At 33.8% G+C, this 17,757-nt stretch overlaps 1 protein-coding gene across 1 annotated transcript; it reads left to right on the top strand.

Annotated features, from left to right (window-relative positions):
* Positions 1 to 777: 777 nt before the first annotated feature.
* On the top strand, positions 778 to 5,263 carry LOC112158151. The gene is made up of 7 exons (XM_036210601.1): positions 778 to 853; positions 1,888 to 2,223; positions 2,366 to 2,644; positions 3,273 to 3,407; positions 3,855 to 3,880; positions 4,189 to 4,248; positions 4,703 to 5,263. The coding sequence occupies exons 1-7, from the start codon at positions 805 to 807 to the stop codon at positions 4,751 to 4,753; spliced, it is 936 nt and encodes a 311-aa protein (XP_036066494.1). The 5' UTR covers positions 778 to 804; the 3' UTR covers positions 4,754 to 5,263.
* Positions 5,264 to 17,757: the final 12,494 nt, after the last annotated feature.

Below are 17,757 nucleotides of genomic sequence, written 5' to 3'. Positions count from 1 at the left end.
TAATTATTTTTACACAGTAATTGAGCAGAGACCTGAGATTGAAAATACATAATAAAAAAAGAAAATTTAATATTTTAATAAAAATACTAAAATTAATCAAGCTAAACATATTTAATAATTAACATTTCTATCAAGTATAATTTGGTTTGATAATATGGAATAACAAACTCAAATCAAAATGGAATAAATGTATATATGTTTTCTCAAAAACAAGATTTAAAAAAGAAAGAAAAATGACATTAAAATTAATGACAGTATTTCGGATTTTCATGTAATAAACATAATTCATATCTAATACGGAGACTCTTCCTTTAAATGAATGGAGCATAGCAGTAAAAGAGGACAGACTAGTTCATATAATAAGTCAATCAGCTGCTGCTTTGTGATGAAATATTAAGTTTGTTATAAAGGATAAAAACCAGACAGTTTCTGAACAAAGTAATAAGGATAAAGTTCATCACAGATCAGTTTAAGAAGAATCTAGTGAGTACAGGAAATGAACAAACACATTAGTTCCTTTTTTAACTCACTTCTGACAGCAAATGAAAAGACTTCCTTTTTATGAACCCAAACTGATCGACCGTTGAACTATTTTTAATCTATAAATATGATGATGATAAATGTCTTTTTTGTTTTCATTTTTAACTTCATTACCCTAATTTTATAGTTTTCCATTCAGTTTGATTGATATCACTCAAAAATGACACTAATATTATTGAGTGGGTGGAGCCAAGACTTTGCTTTCTTCTTTATCATCGTCAAAGAGGAAATGAACATTTACAGCGGAAGACTAACAAAGACAGAATGACTCTACGACTGGAATTCATCATTATTTTCATGCTTCAGTCTGGAGGTAAAAATATTATTTGTTTCAAATGTTTTGGAAAATATTTTTAACTTTAATGATTTTTTTAACCACATATAGTGTGTTTATTATAGAAATAACAAGTTTTTTTTTTTAATAACAGATATTTTTTATAAAAGTGGGTTGTTAGTAAAAATAAAGATAGTTTAAATTAGTTATTTAAAAATATATATTTTAGTTTAAAGTTTCCCTGAAAGATAAAAAAAAACATTGATGTATTAAATAAAAATCATTAAAAAACAAATCCAAAATGTTATTTTAAAAGTTACAAATGCATCATAAATGCATATTTAAACGGTTTAGTTGTGAAGATGCTGAAGTATGTTTGACCTGATAAAGAAGTCAAAAGTTCATTGGTAAAACTGTATTAACTTGATTATATTTAATTGACTTTTTCTGATTTAACTGCAAAATCTGCAACTATATCTGCTTAAATACTAGAAGAACTTCTAAACTGTAATAAAAATAATAGAATTTATGTTTTGTTGACGAAGAAACAATACATGAGGAAATGAATAAAAGGAAGACTTGCAAGAACAACCACTACAGATTACAGAAGTTGATTTTAAATGACCGACATCATGTTTTAGGAACCAAACATTTTTAGTTTTAAGAATTTAAAATGAGAAGTCTTTTCTCATTGAAGGCTTAAAAAATAAGTTTAGAGAAACATCCAAACGGTTGCAGATGGCCTCAGTTTGTTCATGCCTAAAATGTTGTACATAATCTAAATGTCATTTTGTTTGTTTCTTGCCTCCATACAATTTCTAAAAGCACAAACAAATTAACTGTAAATTATTTAAATAACTTAAATTTTTAGTTGAAAGGTAAACGTTTCATCTCCATTCACTATTCTACTTAGAAAATGTCAGAGTTAAAAATCTAAATGAGTTAAATATCAGAGGAAAGTAAACGTGTGTGCAGACTGTGGATTTCTTCTCTTTATTTTTAAACCTGAAGTTTTCGTCAATGATTCTGTTTGTAATTGATTGTAATTTTTTTTCTCCTTTTTTCTCCTGCAGGAATCAGTGGACAAATTATAGACCTCTACAAAAGAGTTGGAGAAGAAGCTCTTTTACATTGTAATGTTGACGCATCTTCTGACCAATGCTCTGATGTTACCTGGTACAACAGTTATGTAAACGCTACAGGACTAACCAATGAAGGACAATCTTCAACTAAAAACATGAGCGTGAGAGAAATTAAACAGTCTTTAGTTGGAGCTTCCAGACTGAGTGTGAACAGTGACTGTTCTCTGTTCATCAGAAACATCACTGATGAGGATGCTGGTTTTTACACCTGTAGGGTCGGGAACTCGGGTAAAGTAGAGACCATCGTATTTCTTCATGTTTTGAGCAGTGAGTTTTTTAACTTCTGTAATTCTGTGATTACATAAATGTCAACATTCTGATCTGATTGTACAAAAAAAAATCAATGTTTAAACTTAAGATAGAAAAAATGATAGAATCTTTAACTTTAAAAAAAAATGTTTCTCTTTAGTTTCTTCATCATCAGATATTCATGGAGGAGTTCAGCTAACATGCTCAATGAAGACTTATTATGAACAAGATCTCTGTGAGAAGAACAGCATCATCTGGCTGGACCATAAAGGATCTGAGCTGACTGATAAAAATGCTGAATTTAAGGTTACTAGACAGAAAAACTGTGTTTCTGTTCTGACTGTGAAACATCCGAGTGGAAACAACAAAAGATTCACCTGCAAGTTTGTTAAGGAAAACAAAGTGAAGATAGATGCCGTCTATGTTCTAGACATTTCAGGTAAAACTGTTTTATTTCTCTTTGTTATATAAAAAATATTTAATCTTGTTTTAGTTCATAAATCGGAAATTGTAACATTTGCTTTAGATCTTTTGCTGCACAAATATTCTGTGGTTAAAAACAAAATAATCTTGACACGGCTTCTGTCACAAATTCAGTTTTATTAATGTATTTCTAGACTAACATCTCCTCTTATCATACACAGTGTTTACTCTCTCTGTGTTTTCTCACGTCCTTTTCTAAAGTCATTCTCCTTCATCCACAGAGATGGATCTCTACCTAACTTTTCTCTTTATTTTATTATATCGTTTCCTGTAAACTCTTCTAGTTATTTTTCAATGTAATTCACATTCATGTTTTATTCCTTGAGGTTATTGTCTTTCTCTCCATGACTTGTTCTTTGCTTTAACTAAATACAATCATCTCACATTTGTTTGTCTTTTCCAGGACACATTTATAAATCTTTGTATGGAATTTTTTTCCCTCTTTTTTTGCTCACAATTTATTTTTAGCTTAGCTCTGAATTAATGTTAACTAATGACTTATATAAAGGTAAGAAATGTCTAGCTGTGCTCTGCATAGACAATAAATGTATATTATAAAAGTTTAATATCATTATTTGTTATAGAATCTTCCAGCAGCAGCACAGTCATCATGGTTGGAGCTGTAGTCGGCGTGGTGTTGGTGCTGCTGGTCGTCTTCACGGTTCTTCTCTTTAGAAGCAGAAGAGCTAAAGCCGCCAAGGATCGGAAAAGAGGAACAAGTTCAGTTTTATCGTTCTTTTTATCTTTCTTCTCAGAATGTTTGCAGTATTTTACCTCATAACGTGCAGTTCTTCTAAAACCAGTCGTTGTCCATTTGGTTTGCTGGTTTGTTTTGGTATAAAATAGTTTTTTGCAAAGGACTACAGGTGGAAATTAGCTATTGAGCTACAATCTGATGCAAGAATCTTTTTTTTAAGCTAAATGTATTCTCACACTGTTCTGGTAAATTAATAAACTTAACTAAATTAAACCAAACCAACAACTAACCCATGACATAACTATGAGGGGTGCATTTTTTGTAATTGGTTTTCTTATACATTAAATCAAATATTTTATGTTCTGTACTTTTATATAGTTGCAACTAAAAACCTATTTTCTTAGTACTGACAACAGCAAATCATTTCTAAGGTCAGTTGGTTCCTAAAATCTACTGTTTTTTATTTCAGACTTTCAAAAGCCAACACATCAAAATGTGAGTATCTCCAGAAAAATCTGGTGTTTATTAGCTAAAGAAATGAATACATTTGTCTAAAAATAGTAATGTTGTTCTCAGTGTACTTTAAAAAATGTGAAATTTCTTTTATTTTGTTAAAAGATGTTTTGATAACATTTGTAGCATTTCACTCTCATGAGAGTAGAGCTTCAAATTTACTTTCTTTTAAATTATTAGGAAAATTAAAACATCATCTGCATATACATGACAAATAATGCTCTCACCAAGCTACTTAACTTCATTAATGTCTTTTTTGAAATCAAGTTTTCCTCTGCGTTTTATTTCAGAGTGACCCGACGTATGCTGCAGTTAACCATTCCAGATCAAAGACTTCCTCTCAGATCACAGTATGTATGTTTGTCTGATGAGGTCCAGAACTGCTGGGTTGGTTGAACACAGAGAAGCAGTTATCTGATAAAACTATAGTTCTTGACTCAGTACCTACAGCAGCTCTTAATAGAAAGTTATTGTTCAATAGTTAATTACATTTGAATACTTTCAGAAAGAATATTTACAGAAAAAAATAAATAATTATGTATTTTTTTTAAACTTTAAAAGCAACAGAAAAAATACCAGACGCGAGCTACAAAATAAACCGTATTTGTATTAAGCTACTCACGAGTCTGGAAAGTCTCTGACATAAAACTGAATGCTTGTTGCTTGATGTCCAGTGTGAATCTTCTGCTATCGGTGATGATTTGGGCTCTTGTGTTATTTGCTGGTATTTGTCTGTAGTTTTCTGAAGTCTGCAGTCACTTCAAGTCTTCAGCTGAAAAGCTGAAAACTTTGTTTGTCTTCCAGATGAAAAAGGAAGGAGGGGAAGTGATCTATTCGTCCATTAAAGTAAAGTGACAGATGGACCAGTACTGGACGTCCGAGTCTCCACAGCTTTTCTTTCTAGCTGCTCATAAGGATGATGACATCACATCTGTGTAGTTTCCTTTTACTTTGTTTAAAACAAGACAGATCCAAAAACCTCAAAATTAGCATATATAAATAGTTTATTTTGCAAACTTTATTTTTTTCTTTTTCTAGCTTAATTTTGTCCCCTTTCATGTTGGTATTTCAGTTTTCTTATATCAAAGCATTCAATGAAAAATTAGTTCTTGAAGAAGTTTTTTTTTTCAACTAATGATCATGAGATCTTTAGCCTTGAGTTTAACTTTTGCTTTAATAAAAACATGTTTTCTAACACATACATTAAAAAAAATGTTATTTTCTGTGACCCTCTGTCTCATAAACCTTATTCTTTCAGTTTGAATTAAGTGATTTACATATTTAAGGAACTATAAAAAAAACGTAAGCAGCAGAGAATAACAAATTGCATCCACTATAGCATTATTAAATGTAGCTTAAAAAAAAACAAACAAAAAATATTCTGTACTGCACTGTGGAGTACTGGACTGTACTGCCTCCATGTGGTCTGATAGGAAAACTACAACCCACAAGTTTGTAACTGATTCAGACTGACTTTCAGAGGAGAAATCAAAGTGAGTTCATAAAAGAATTGATCAATGTTTATATGACAGGGTTCTTCTGGTAGTGAAAGAAGAAACACTCAAAAATAAGAAGGCCAAGCCTTAAAGAAAAAACTATGGGATTTTATTGTTCCCAACAAAAAAACGTCTGTGAGAGCTTGTTGCCACCACTCAACCATGACTGCGCTCTCTCTAACTGACACAATATAAAGGCTTAACCCCTCACACAGGCCAGTTAACCAGATGTAACCCAGGTGCAAAGTGGTTATCCATAAATGTTTTAGTTTCATTGGATTAGTTGTTTAGTTATAAGGACGGCCATTTGGCTTTCAAGATGGCGCCGTTGTGTTTGGCCAGCCATCAGCCTCTGCTTTATATGCTGTTTTTAATTTTGTTTTTATTATTTATTGAAGTGACGCCACTACTCGTATATGACCGCCAAACTCTTTTAAACATCCGTGGCTTTGTAAATGATCTGGAGACATCTGCACTGGGACAACAATCAAAGACACTTCCACCTTTCTGGCGTCTGTTCCTCCCTACCTGGTGCGCTCCACTTGCGGTTTGCTCCTCACCCGCCGCTGGAGACGTCGTGGCCGGAGAAGGAGAAGCGGCATTTCCTGCCGCTTGAGAGCTTTGTTTATTCCATCCGCATCAAACCCCGGAGAATCACACCTGTCTGTACATCTCGGCGGTCGCACCATCTACGTTGTTGGGGGATCTGTGGATTACTCCTACCGATGGCTCCGGCCTGTCATTCTGGGGTCCGGACGGCCGCTCCCGTGCTACCGGCCTCCGAGGATCCGCAGATGGGGCCCTATGCTGGAAAACCTCTTCCCGGTCAGTCCTGCCTGTCAACAGTCTGATCGCCCTGCTGTTCGTGTCTCCCTGCTGAACTCCAGATCTGTCCTAAGCAAGACTTTTATCCTGAATGACTATTTTACCGCCCACGATTTAAACCTTCTGTTGTTGACGGAACCGTGGATTAAACCGGGTGACGAAAGCGCTTTTGTAATTTTATGCTGTTTTTATATGTTGTTCTTAATTTGTCTTAACTTGTTTTAAACTTTCCTCCTTCTTTTATTGTGAAGCACTTTGGCATGCTATAAGCAATTGTAAAGTGCTATATAAATAAAGTTCATTCATTCATTCATTCATGGGTAGTTCTAAATTTTGAGCGGCACTTGAACGCATCAGCAGGTTCCCAGAATCCCTACGTGAGGCAGCCAATCAGGAACGAGGTTAGTCGCGCAAGCCACCGCAACGTAGACACTGCTCACGGTTTTTTTTAACGCCATAGGTTTTTCCTTTTGGCCACGAGGAGGGGTGATCAACTGCCGGCCGAGCGGAACCTGGAGGAGGATAGTCAGTGTGATTCGGTGCGAGCTGCAGGAGGCAAGGAGCTACCACAACACTAGGTGGTGCCGTTACCGCTGACAGCAGACGGCTCAGAAAGGACTCCGCGAGGGCCGGGTGGTTTGGTTCATTCTCAGTCGCCATTACGGGAGCTTCGCGAGTGGCGAGGTCGACGCCCTCCGTGTCAGAGCAGAACAACGGTGAGAGAAAAGAGAAAAAAAGAACCCGTTTATCGCCATAATATTCCCGACAGTGTGCTAATTCCATGGGTGAAGCTTTTGGGGTATGACTATTTCAGTGAAAGTTAAGAGTGGGATGAACCGGGGAGGGGGAGGAAAGGCGCTATGTGCTAACGGGTGACCGCCATATTAGGTTTTCATGCTAATGCCGGCATTGAATAAGGTTTTACAGTTTTGTTGCCTTTATTTTGCTGTTAATTTTAAGAAAAGTATTTTACACACCATGTGTGATTTCATTTGTATAGTTTTTACACATTGTTTGAAGTTATTTGTTATTTTAAAAGAAGACAAGTGCATACTGCTAGAATAATTCAGATACATTTTTGGTGCAGTTCCTCCCGCACAAGCAGGCCTGTAGTGTGGGAAAAGGTACAAACGCACATGGTTATCACCTCTGACTTCTTCTGCATGTATTTTGTTATTATTGATTTTATGTTATATGATTCATATTAAGTTATTACACATTACATGAACATGAAAAGTTATTTTTGTGTGCTTATTGCCACATTTAAACTTGAGAAAATTAAGTTTTACAACTGGTATTAGATTTTAGAATTTTATTGAAGCTTCTAAATACATAATCTGCATTTTTTTTAAACCATGGAGTGGAAAACTGACTTATTTCAGGACAAAGTCTAAAATGTGTGACCCTGCTTATAGGTCAGTTTTTTTTGGTGGACCAGAACTTCGGGAAGAAGATTGAAGATCCATCAGATGGCGAGCCAGAGAGTCCACAGATAAAGATACCCACATTGGACGTACACACAGACTACAACAGGTGCACCTGCACTGATTTAATTATTTATTTTTTGGGCCTCAATGAACAATATTATTTTTCTTGTGCGGACTGTTTTATTTTAAACTGGATCCAAATTATTTTCTGTAACAATATACGAGTTCTTCTCTAAAGTTTTTTGTTGTCATCTTTGCTGCTCATCTCCTTGGCTCCAGGCAAAATTAGAGTCTTCTGGTATTGGTCCATAAGTTCTGTTACACCATCTTCATACAGACAATTCTGACTTGTGACATCACTTCATATTTCCTATTTACGCTCTGGTTGGAATGTTTGTGGATGGTAAGTAACATTCTATTTAAGACTAAGTGAGCACCAAAATGTGGCTGTGGTGAATGTGAAGGATTTGTGTACAAAAGTCAGATGGTAAAATGTTTCCTGAAAATAATAATCTTAATTTTCTCTGATCTGACTAGTTGTGTATGTTGTCTATGGCAACCTGCTAAATCATAGCATAGTTAGTTCAAAGTTTTCTTAGAGATAGTTTAGGAGAAGAAAGATTTTACAGTGATCAGCTCGAAGAGATTTCAAAAACAGAGAAGCAGGGTAAATACATGGGGGTTCAATGAGAAAAATGTATATATTTTGTTCCACTGGGTGCTGTCTGGTAACAGAAAGTACAAATGGTTGGAGTTCCTCTCCAAGTCATGCTTGGGGTGATGATGCTGTAGTATTGGGAGATGTTCGAACTCCCACCCTTTAGGTTTTCTATATACGTGGCCCTCAACAATAAATCTGTCAGTCAGTGTTTCATGTGATTTGCTTTGATCTATTTGTATTTTTTATTTATTTTTTTATGACAAAGATTTCTGAGCGGGTCGGTTGAAAGACCGTGTTGCTCTCAGGAACAGGCGCTTTTGATTACAGCACCTGTGACATTTAAAATCTTGTCCTACAATCACGTGATGTCATATCAGACACACCTCCATATCTTATTCTAACTAAATACATGTACATGCCACAAAAATAGGTTATTATCCATATAAATTAAATAAAGAAAACAAAAAGAAATATGCCAAAGTGACTCTTACAGTGTCAGTGTGCATGAATGTGAAGGTTTTTGCAGAGAATTGGTATATTTGTAAGAATTATGTGTTTCTGCAGCTCAGTCTGTTTAACATCTCTATGTAAAAGTTATAATGATAAACATCAAGCAACTTTTAACCTATTTTTGTTTGACATCTCAACTCCTTTGTTTCTCTTTCATTATTCTCCAGTTCTATACTTATGTTGCAGAAACATTTATTCCAACATAAGAGGGCCACAGCTCTTATCTGTTCGCTCAGCTGTTGAACAGGACAAGTGTATATATATATATATAAATACAGATCTGTCGTGAAACACCTCTACATATCAGAGGAACTAGTGAGTTTGTTTTTTTCCATGACTGCAATGAGAATGTAATGTACGTGTTAGATGTTAGTAAGGTTATTATAAACAATTTTATATTAAAAAATTGAAAAATATTTGATAGAACATCTACCTCACTTCCAGGAACTTTGAGCTGATTTACTTCATTCTACACTCCATTCATCATTAAGCTTTCAATCTGAACCAGATTCTAAATACTGACCTTTCAGACAATCACAATCATAACTTCACTTTTCACTTTTATTTTTTAACATTCATCGTTTTGTTTACTCTCCTCCACCTGGAACAATAGTGTAGCATGATCCAACCTTTGACCTTCATCAGTGTCTGCAGGTTCTAGGGTTGATATTTCTACAGCCTGAGTTTATTCCACTCATGCAAGACACCATCAGATCAGAGTTTAACCGACAAACACTGATGAACATGTTTATTTCTGCAGATATTTGTGAATCACAAACAAAGCTTTGTTTGTGTGAGATCTCCTTGTTGAAATAAATACAGACACTAAATAGTCTCAAAACTGGATTTAATATATTGTTTACCAGGTTAAACTACAACAGATGTACACGCCACCACACGGTAATCTGCAGACTTGAATGTTAGACTTTGTGTAATAAGTAATATGGTCTGGTTAGTGTGTGTGTTTGCATGAAATAAGTAAAGAGTTCATCAAAAAACGGTGTTAGAACTTTTTCTGAAAACGAACTGTAAAGAAATGCTTTTAGTTTGTTCCTAGTTTTAAGACATATAATCAATTTCAATAAGACTCAAGAGTCAAAAATGAAACTTTTAGAGTTTTATTTGCAGGTAAACAGTGACAGATGTGCTGTTATATATTTGTATCTGCAGACTGAGGTGCAGCTGCAATCCTCAGAGTATAAATACATACTTGATCTCATACACACATATTCATCACATACCACAACAGTTACACAAGACCAAGTTGTTGTATTCATGTCCTTGAGTGTTGTCTGTATTCTAGGAGAAACGTTGTGCAGTTTGGGTGCATTTATTTTTAAACAGTAATTTAGCAGAAACCTGATTAAAAAAAAAAGTTTAACATTTTAATGAAAATAATAAAAATGATCAAGCTAAATCTTAAAAGTAACTAACATTGCTACAAACTGTAATTTGGTTTGATAATATGTAATAGCAAACTCAAATAAAAATTGAATAAATGTATTTATTAGAGCTGTCAGGCGATTAAAATTTTTACTCGCGATAATCCCATTGTCCACAGTTAACTCGCGATTAATCGCAAATTAATATGTGGCCTTTTTTTAGGGGAAAAAAATGTGTGCTTCGTGGAATTTAGTAGTTCTACATTAATTATGAAAACAAGAATGACAAAATTAATAGTTTTCATCAGAAATGATTTATTTAGTAACATTGTATTGAGATAAACTTTCTTATCTTTCTCGGGACGCGCCGCCGGACGCAAGCCGGTACCATCAGACATGGTACTGGACGCGAACCGAAGCCGGGTTAGGGTGCAGGACCTCTCCGCGTTCTGGCGCTGGGCCGGTTCTAGCTAGCAGCTCGGTGGTTGGAGACCCGCCCGTGATCAAGTGAGAGCAGCTGGTGAGTTAGAGGGCGATGAGGGACGCCTGCGCGCGCGGTGTGGAAAGGCACGCATGAGAAATTCCACGATTAATGGGTCAAAAAAATTGTCTGCGTCATGCACATGTCAAATTAACGCGACAAATCTGACAGGCCTAGTATTTGTTTTCTCAAAAGCAAGATTAAAAAAGAAAGAAATAGGACAATATTCATTAAAATGAATGACAGTATTTCTGATTTTCATGTAAAAAACATATAATTAATATCGGATACCTGATCCTTTAAATGAATGGACCATTGCAGTAAAAGTGGACAGACTAGTTCATATAAAAACAGTCTTTCAGCTGCTGCTTTGTGATGAAACAAACTCACCTTTGTAACAAAGGATAAAAAACAGTTTATGAACAAAAGTAATGTCGATAAAGATCACCACAGAGCAGTTAAAGAAACTTGTACTGACTACAGGAAATGAACAAACACAGTATTTCCTCTTTCAATTCACGTCTGACAGCAAATGAAAGACTTCCTTTTCATGAAACCAAACTGATCAGCTGTTAAACTATTTTTTATCAATATATATGATGATGACAATAAATGTCTTTTTTGTTTTCATTTTCAGCTTCATAAACTTAATTTTATAGTGTTTCTAACCTGTGATTCTTCCTTTAGTTTAATTGGCATCGCTCAAAAATATTATTGAGTGGGTGGATCTGGGACTTTCTTCTTAATCCTCATCAAAGAGGAAATGAACATTTATAGCGAGAGACCAACAAAGACAGAATGACTCTACGACTGGAATTCATCATTATATTCATGCTTCAGTCTGGAGGTAAAAATATTTTTTTCAAATGTTTCATATATTTTTAGCTTTGATCCTTTTTTAACCACATATAGTGTGTTTATTATTAATTAAGAGTTTAAATTAGTATCTTGTTTTGTTTTCTAAAAATAAATAGTTTAGTTTAAAGTTTCCTTGAAATAAAAGAAAACTTTGATCTATTAAAAAAAGAAATAAGTAATTAAAAAAATGCTAAATTTAATGCCATTACATCAAAAATGTATATTTAAACGGTTTAGTTGTGAAGATGCTGAAGTATGTTTGACCTGGAAGTCAGAAGTTTATTGGTAAAACTGCATTAACTTGATTATATTGAATTATTTTTTTCTGATTTAACTGCAAAATCTGCAACAATATCTGCTCAAATACTAGAACAATTTCTAAACTGAAATAAAGATCAAAATTCATGAGGAAATGAATGAAAGGAAGACTTGCAAGATGTGAACAAACCACTACAGATTACAGATGTTGATTATAAATGACGACCTCTTGCTCTTGTATCCAAACAACTTTTGTTTTTAATATTTAAAGTATTTTTTCATTGAAGGCTTAAAAAAAATGTTTAGAGAAACATCCAAATGGCTGTAGTTGGCCGCAGTTTGTTCATGCCTAAAATGTTGTACATAATCTAAATGTCATTTTGTTTGTTTCTTGCCTACATACAATTTTCTAAAAGCACAAACAAATAAACTGAAAATCATTTAAATAACTTAAATTCAATTTTTAGTTGAACAATAAACACTTCATCTCCAATCACTATTCTATTTAGAAAATGTCAGAGTTAAAGATCTGAGTAAAAATGTGTGCAGACTGTGTATTTCTTCTCTTTATTTTTAAACCTGAAAATTTAATCAATGATTCTGTTTGAAATTGATTGTACTTGTTTGTCTCTTCTTTTTTCTCCTGCAGGAATTAGTGGACAAATTGAACAACTCTACAAAAGAGTTGGAGAAGAAGCTCTTTTACAATGTAATGTTAACACGTCTTCTAACCAATGCTCTGATGTTACCTGGTACAACAGTTATGTAAACGCTACAGGACTAACCAATGAAGGAAAATTTTCAGCTAAAAACATAAACGAGAGAGAAATTAAACAGTCTTTAGTTGGAGCTTCCAGAATGAGTGTGAACAGTGACTGCTCTCTGTTCATCAGAAACGTCAATGATGAAGATGCTGGTTGGTACACCTGTACTATTGGGAACTCGAGTAAAATAGAGGATGCTGTGTTTCTTCATATTTTGAACAGTGAGTATTTTAACTTCTATAATTCTGTGACTACATGAATGTCAACATTCTGATCTTTTTTTTAAATTATTTTTAATTTCTCCTGTCCAACAGCTGAGCAAACGGATACGAGCGGAGATCCTGTAGTGTTAGATATTACTGTCGCAACCAGAGTTAAGGATTATTGTCTATTTGGGGGGTGGCACAAAAGAAAGGTAAAACTGTTTAGAGAAAAAAGAAGGTGTAGCAGAGGGCAACATCATTAAACAACCAGGTCTAAATAGTAATCAGGAAGTCAACATTCTGATCAGATCGCAAAAAACCTCAAACTCTGCACAAACACAATGACATGTGAACTCATTTAATCATTTAAGTTGGACTAAACTGAAGATAAAAAAAGATTTACCGTAATCTTAAACATTTTTTTATATTTTTTGTTTCTCTTTAGTTTCTTCATCATCAGATATTCATGGAGGAGTTCAGCTGACATGCTCAATGAAGACTTATTTTGATCAAGATCTCTGTGAGAAGAACAGCATCATCTGGCTGGACCATAAAGGATCTGAGCTGACTGATAAAAATGCTGAATTTGAGGTTATGAGACAGAAAAACTGTGTTTCTGTTTTGACTGTGAAACATCCGAATGGAAACAACATAAGATTCACCTGCAAGTTTGTGAAAAACAACAAAGTGATGATTGATGCTGTCTACGTTCTAGACTTTTCAGGTAAAACTGGTTTGTGTCTCTTTTTTTATATTTTAAAAACACTTTATTTTAATCTTGTTTTAGTTCATAAATCTGAAATTGTAACATGTACAAATATTCTGTGTTGAAAAAACAATCTAATCTTGACACGACTTCTGTCATAAATGCAGTTTTATCAATAATATAAAAACATTGTAATATTCTTGTATTTCAATCTTGAGTCTTTCATTAAATATTCTTTTAGAAAGTTAAAAGTATCATTGAAAAAAAATATTGGCATCGCTGACTTTTTAAAATTTTACAGCAAATTATTTTGGTATTTTGACTCACACACACAAAAAAACCCTTGCTAGTAATTTTTGTTTATTAGACCTTTTTTTTAGCACAATAAGATACATTTTATTCAAATACAGTATATAAAGTTAGACCATTGGTAACAAAGGCCATAAACTGCTTAGAAACTATCTTTGCATTTTGCATCTTTTACATTTTTGTTTGTCTTTCAGTTAGTTTATGTCATCCTGGTCATAACTTCATCCTCATGGTTGGATCAGTGGTGAAGGTGGTGTTGATGTTTCTGGGTTTGGTTGCTGCTCTGATCTACATGTACAGGAGGAGAACCAAAGAGAATGAAGAGCAGAGAACTAGAACAAGTACACTCACTCTATTATTCTTCATCATCTTTGGATGATGTCATTTCCTGTTTCTCTCATTTCCTGAGAGTAGCTAAAGTTTGAAACATGCATCATTATTTACACTTTTAGAAGTAAAATACTGAATGATCCAAATGTTTCCTCCTCAGAGAGAAGAACTGTTGATGGTGATGAAGACGATCTGTGAGGAAGAAATGCAGAAAACCTTTAAGACAAAAGAAAGAAAACTGAGAAAAAGTTGTTCTTTTTTCCACTTTTTACACATTTTTTATTTAAATGAGTGCAGATATTTTTTCCTCTGTGTTCTTTTTTCTTTAGTTCTTTTACATTTTTCACATCTGGCTTCACCTGTAAACTTTATAACCAGCCAGCTTGATAATAATATACACACAGGAAATGTATTTAACAGCTATAATGGAGATTACTTTTTTTCTGAAAAGGAGCTTGAAGTGTACAGCAGGATGGACCTTCGTGGGAAAGTTCAATAAAGGTTGAAAGACATCAGATAAATATTGACATTTGCACTAAAAACCTCTTCTTTTCCAGCTGTTTTGTCTGGTTACAGAAACTGTAAATATGTGGAGTTCCTCTTTCAGGCAGCAGGTGGCAGCAAAGAGAATTGACTCATTCAGTCCTAAAAGAGAAGGAAGTAGAGATGAAGACTCTGATGATGAAGATGAGAGCAATTCTTTTTTAGAAATCAGATAAATAGTTTCCTCCAGTCATGATCCCATCATTGTGTGTTTCATGTAAAAAGTATCAAACCAAATTCCTATTTAACAACTGTATTAAATAAACTCTCCTGAAGTACAGGAACCCAGCCTGCATGGTCAAGTTGGCCCATATGGTTTCAAAGTGTGAAGAAAACGTGGGTCTCAATTGGGTTTTCCTGGAGTTTCTGTGTTTGTTTAGTTTCTGCCCAGAGAACATATTTATATTTTTGGATTTTTACTCTCTTTGTCTTAATACCATTTTCAAGAGATGTATACATTTGCATTCTACACCGCAAGAAATGCTTTTATATAATGTTTTTAATTTGCTTTTCTTTTAAATAAAACATTTGGTTCATTTCTGAAACTCCAACATTTTGGAGTCTTGTCATTTTCTCACCAATATTTTTATTTTTATTACAAATATTTGACCATTCAGGTATCGGCCTTGAAAGTTTTGGTCAACTCCAACTCCTGTGTTCACAGGACAGCCACTAAACAGGCTGAGGATTGGCCACTATGTGGTTAGTTGCAATAAGTTTGTCTTTTATTGGTGGAGCCACAGTTGCTTCACCAACAGCTTGTTCAGTTGTGTCAACTTCAGTGTCTGGGCCGTTGATCATTTCTGTCATTTGTCTTGTAGAAGTAACAGCTCTGAAATGGGTTCATCCTCTAATTCTGTCATTTCTTCTCTTTCAATGAACGGCAAGATATGTGTTAGCAGTGTTAGACAAATTCTTCACACACATCTACTTTATCTGACATGCATAGAAACTCACAGATTGATACTAAATTGTCTTTGGATAAAGTGTGCGATTTACCCACAACTTCTTAACTTAATTCTTCCAGAACTGTCATCAGTCGACAGAAGGAGGTTTTGCAGGGATGTGTGACCTTGAGCTGTTTGGTCTTTGTAGTCCCAGATGATATCTGGACAGTCTCGGGACGGTACACTCTATCACAGCTAGCAGCTACCTGGCTCGGACTTTAATGGACAGACTTGGAACTTTTTTCTATCCTCTTTGCTTTCTTGTAGTCTATCCTTGTCCTCCATCTCTAAAATACTCTTTTCTCTCCTGTTTTCCATCCAGTCCAAAGAGAAATCCAGACAGAAAAGATGCAATGACAAAATAAACAGTGAGAATTGCAAACAGGATATTTCTTAGTAGAATGTGTGAAGTAAAGAGCTGTCGTGCAACACCTCTACATGTCAGAGGAACTAGTGACTTTATGTTTTTCCATGACTGCAATGAGAATGTAATGTACGTATTAGATGTTAGGAAGGTAATTATAACTATAAAACATAATATTAAACACATTTCCAGAAACTGCCTTTTAAGATTCAAAAACATTATTAAAGATCTGCTTCACTTCCAGGAACTTTGAGCTGATGTTACTTCTCTCTACACTCCACTCACTAATCTTTCAATCTGAACCAGATTCTAAAGACTCACATATCAGGAAATCACAAACATCATTTGTCTTTGAAATTTTATTTCTGAACATTTATTTCTTAACTTTTTCTGAATACAGACTATAAATAAATGTTGTTAGTTTGTTCCCAGTTTAAGACATAAAATAGATTTCAATAAAACTCAAGAGTCAAAAACAAAACTTTAAGAGTTTTATTTGCATGTAAACAGTGACAGACAGACGTCTACATTTGTATCTGCAGACTGAGGTGCAGCTGTGATCCTCAGAGTAGAAATACAGATTTGGTCACACATATTCATCTCATACCACAACAGTTACACAAGGACAAGTTGGTTTATTGATGTTGTTGAGTGTTTTCTGTATTCTAGAAGAGACTTTGTGCAGTTTGGGTGAGTTTATTTTTACACAGCAATTTAACCGAAATAAAAAAAGCAAAAAACAGAAGTTTAACAATTGTATTTATTTTTTATCAAGCAAAACATTAGAAACAGCTAACATTTCTATAAGCGACAGTTTGGTTGATAGTATGGATTAACAAAGTCAAATAACTTTGAATAAATGCATTTATATTTTATCAAAGCAAGATTCAAAAAAGAAAGAAAAAGGACAATGTTCATAAAAATGAATGACTGTACCTCTGATATAGTGTTAAATATAAAAACTAAATAAATTCATTTCTTAAAATGTTGAGTAAAAAGGATCAAATATTAACAGTCATTTCAGCTGCTGCTTTGTGATGAAACATCAAGTTTGTAATAAAAGATAAAAACAGAATTTCTGAACAAAGTAATGATGATAAAGTTCTTCACAGATCAGTTTAAGAAGAATCTAGTGAGTACAGGAAATGAACAAACACATTAGTTCCTTTTTTAACTCACTTCTGACAGCAAATGAAAAGACTTCCTTTTATGAAACCAAACTGATCGACTGTTGAACTATTTTTGTATCTTTAAAAATGATAATGAAAAAAATAAATATATGTATTTGCTTGTTTTCATCTCCAGCCTTAAAAAACGGAATTTCAAATTGTTTTTAACCTGTGATGCTTCCTTTAGTTTGAATGACATCACCTAAAAATGACACTAATATTATTGAGTGGGCGGAGCCAAGACTTTCTTCTTAAACATCGTCAAAGAGGAAATGAACATTTACTTACAGAAAGAGATCAGCAAAGACAGAATGACTCTATGTCTGGAATTATTCATTATTTTCATGCTTCAGTCTGGAGGTAAAAATATTATTTGTTTCAAATGTTAAAAAAAAAAAAAATTAATTTTTTTAACCACATATACTGTGCTTACTATAGAAATTACAAGTATTTTTAAACAGATGTTAAGTATAAAAGTGTCATCTTAACATCATAAAGATAATTTGAATTAGGACTTGTTTTGTTTTTGAAAAATAAATACATTATATTATAAATATTCCCAAGAAAATAAAACTTTCTGTATTTTGTTCTTTTTTATTAAAACAAATACAAAATATCACTTTAAA

Source organism: Oryzias melastigma, linkage group LG24, assembly GCF_002922805.2.
Source record: "Oryzias melastigma strain HK-1 linkage group LG24, ASM292280v2, whole genome shotgun sequence".
Taxonomy (NCBI): Eukaryota; Metazoa; Chordata; class Actinopteri; order Beloniformes; family Adrianichthyidae; genus Oryzias; species Oryzias melastigma.
The sequence above is the reverse complement of the archived record's forward strand: the minus strand, read 5'-3'. Positions and strand labels throughout refer to the sequence as shown.

Bases quoted from the DNA above. Each gene is read 5' to 3' on its own strand.
- LOC112158151 (XM_036210601.1), top strand. From the start codon at position 805: ATGACTCTACGACTGGAATTCATCATTATTTTCATGCTTCAGTCTGGA. The intron at 2,224-2,365 runs GTGAGTTTTTTA...GTTTCTCTTTAG, and splicing joins ATTTCTTCATGTTTTGAGCA to TTTCTTCATCATCAGATATT. The intron at 3,881-4,188 runs GTGAGTATCTCC...GTTTTATTTCAG, and splicing joins AAAAGCCAACACATCAAAAT to AGTGACCCGACGTATGCTGC.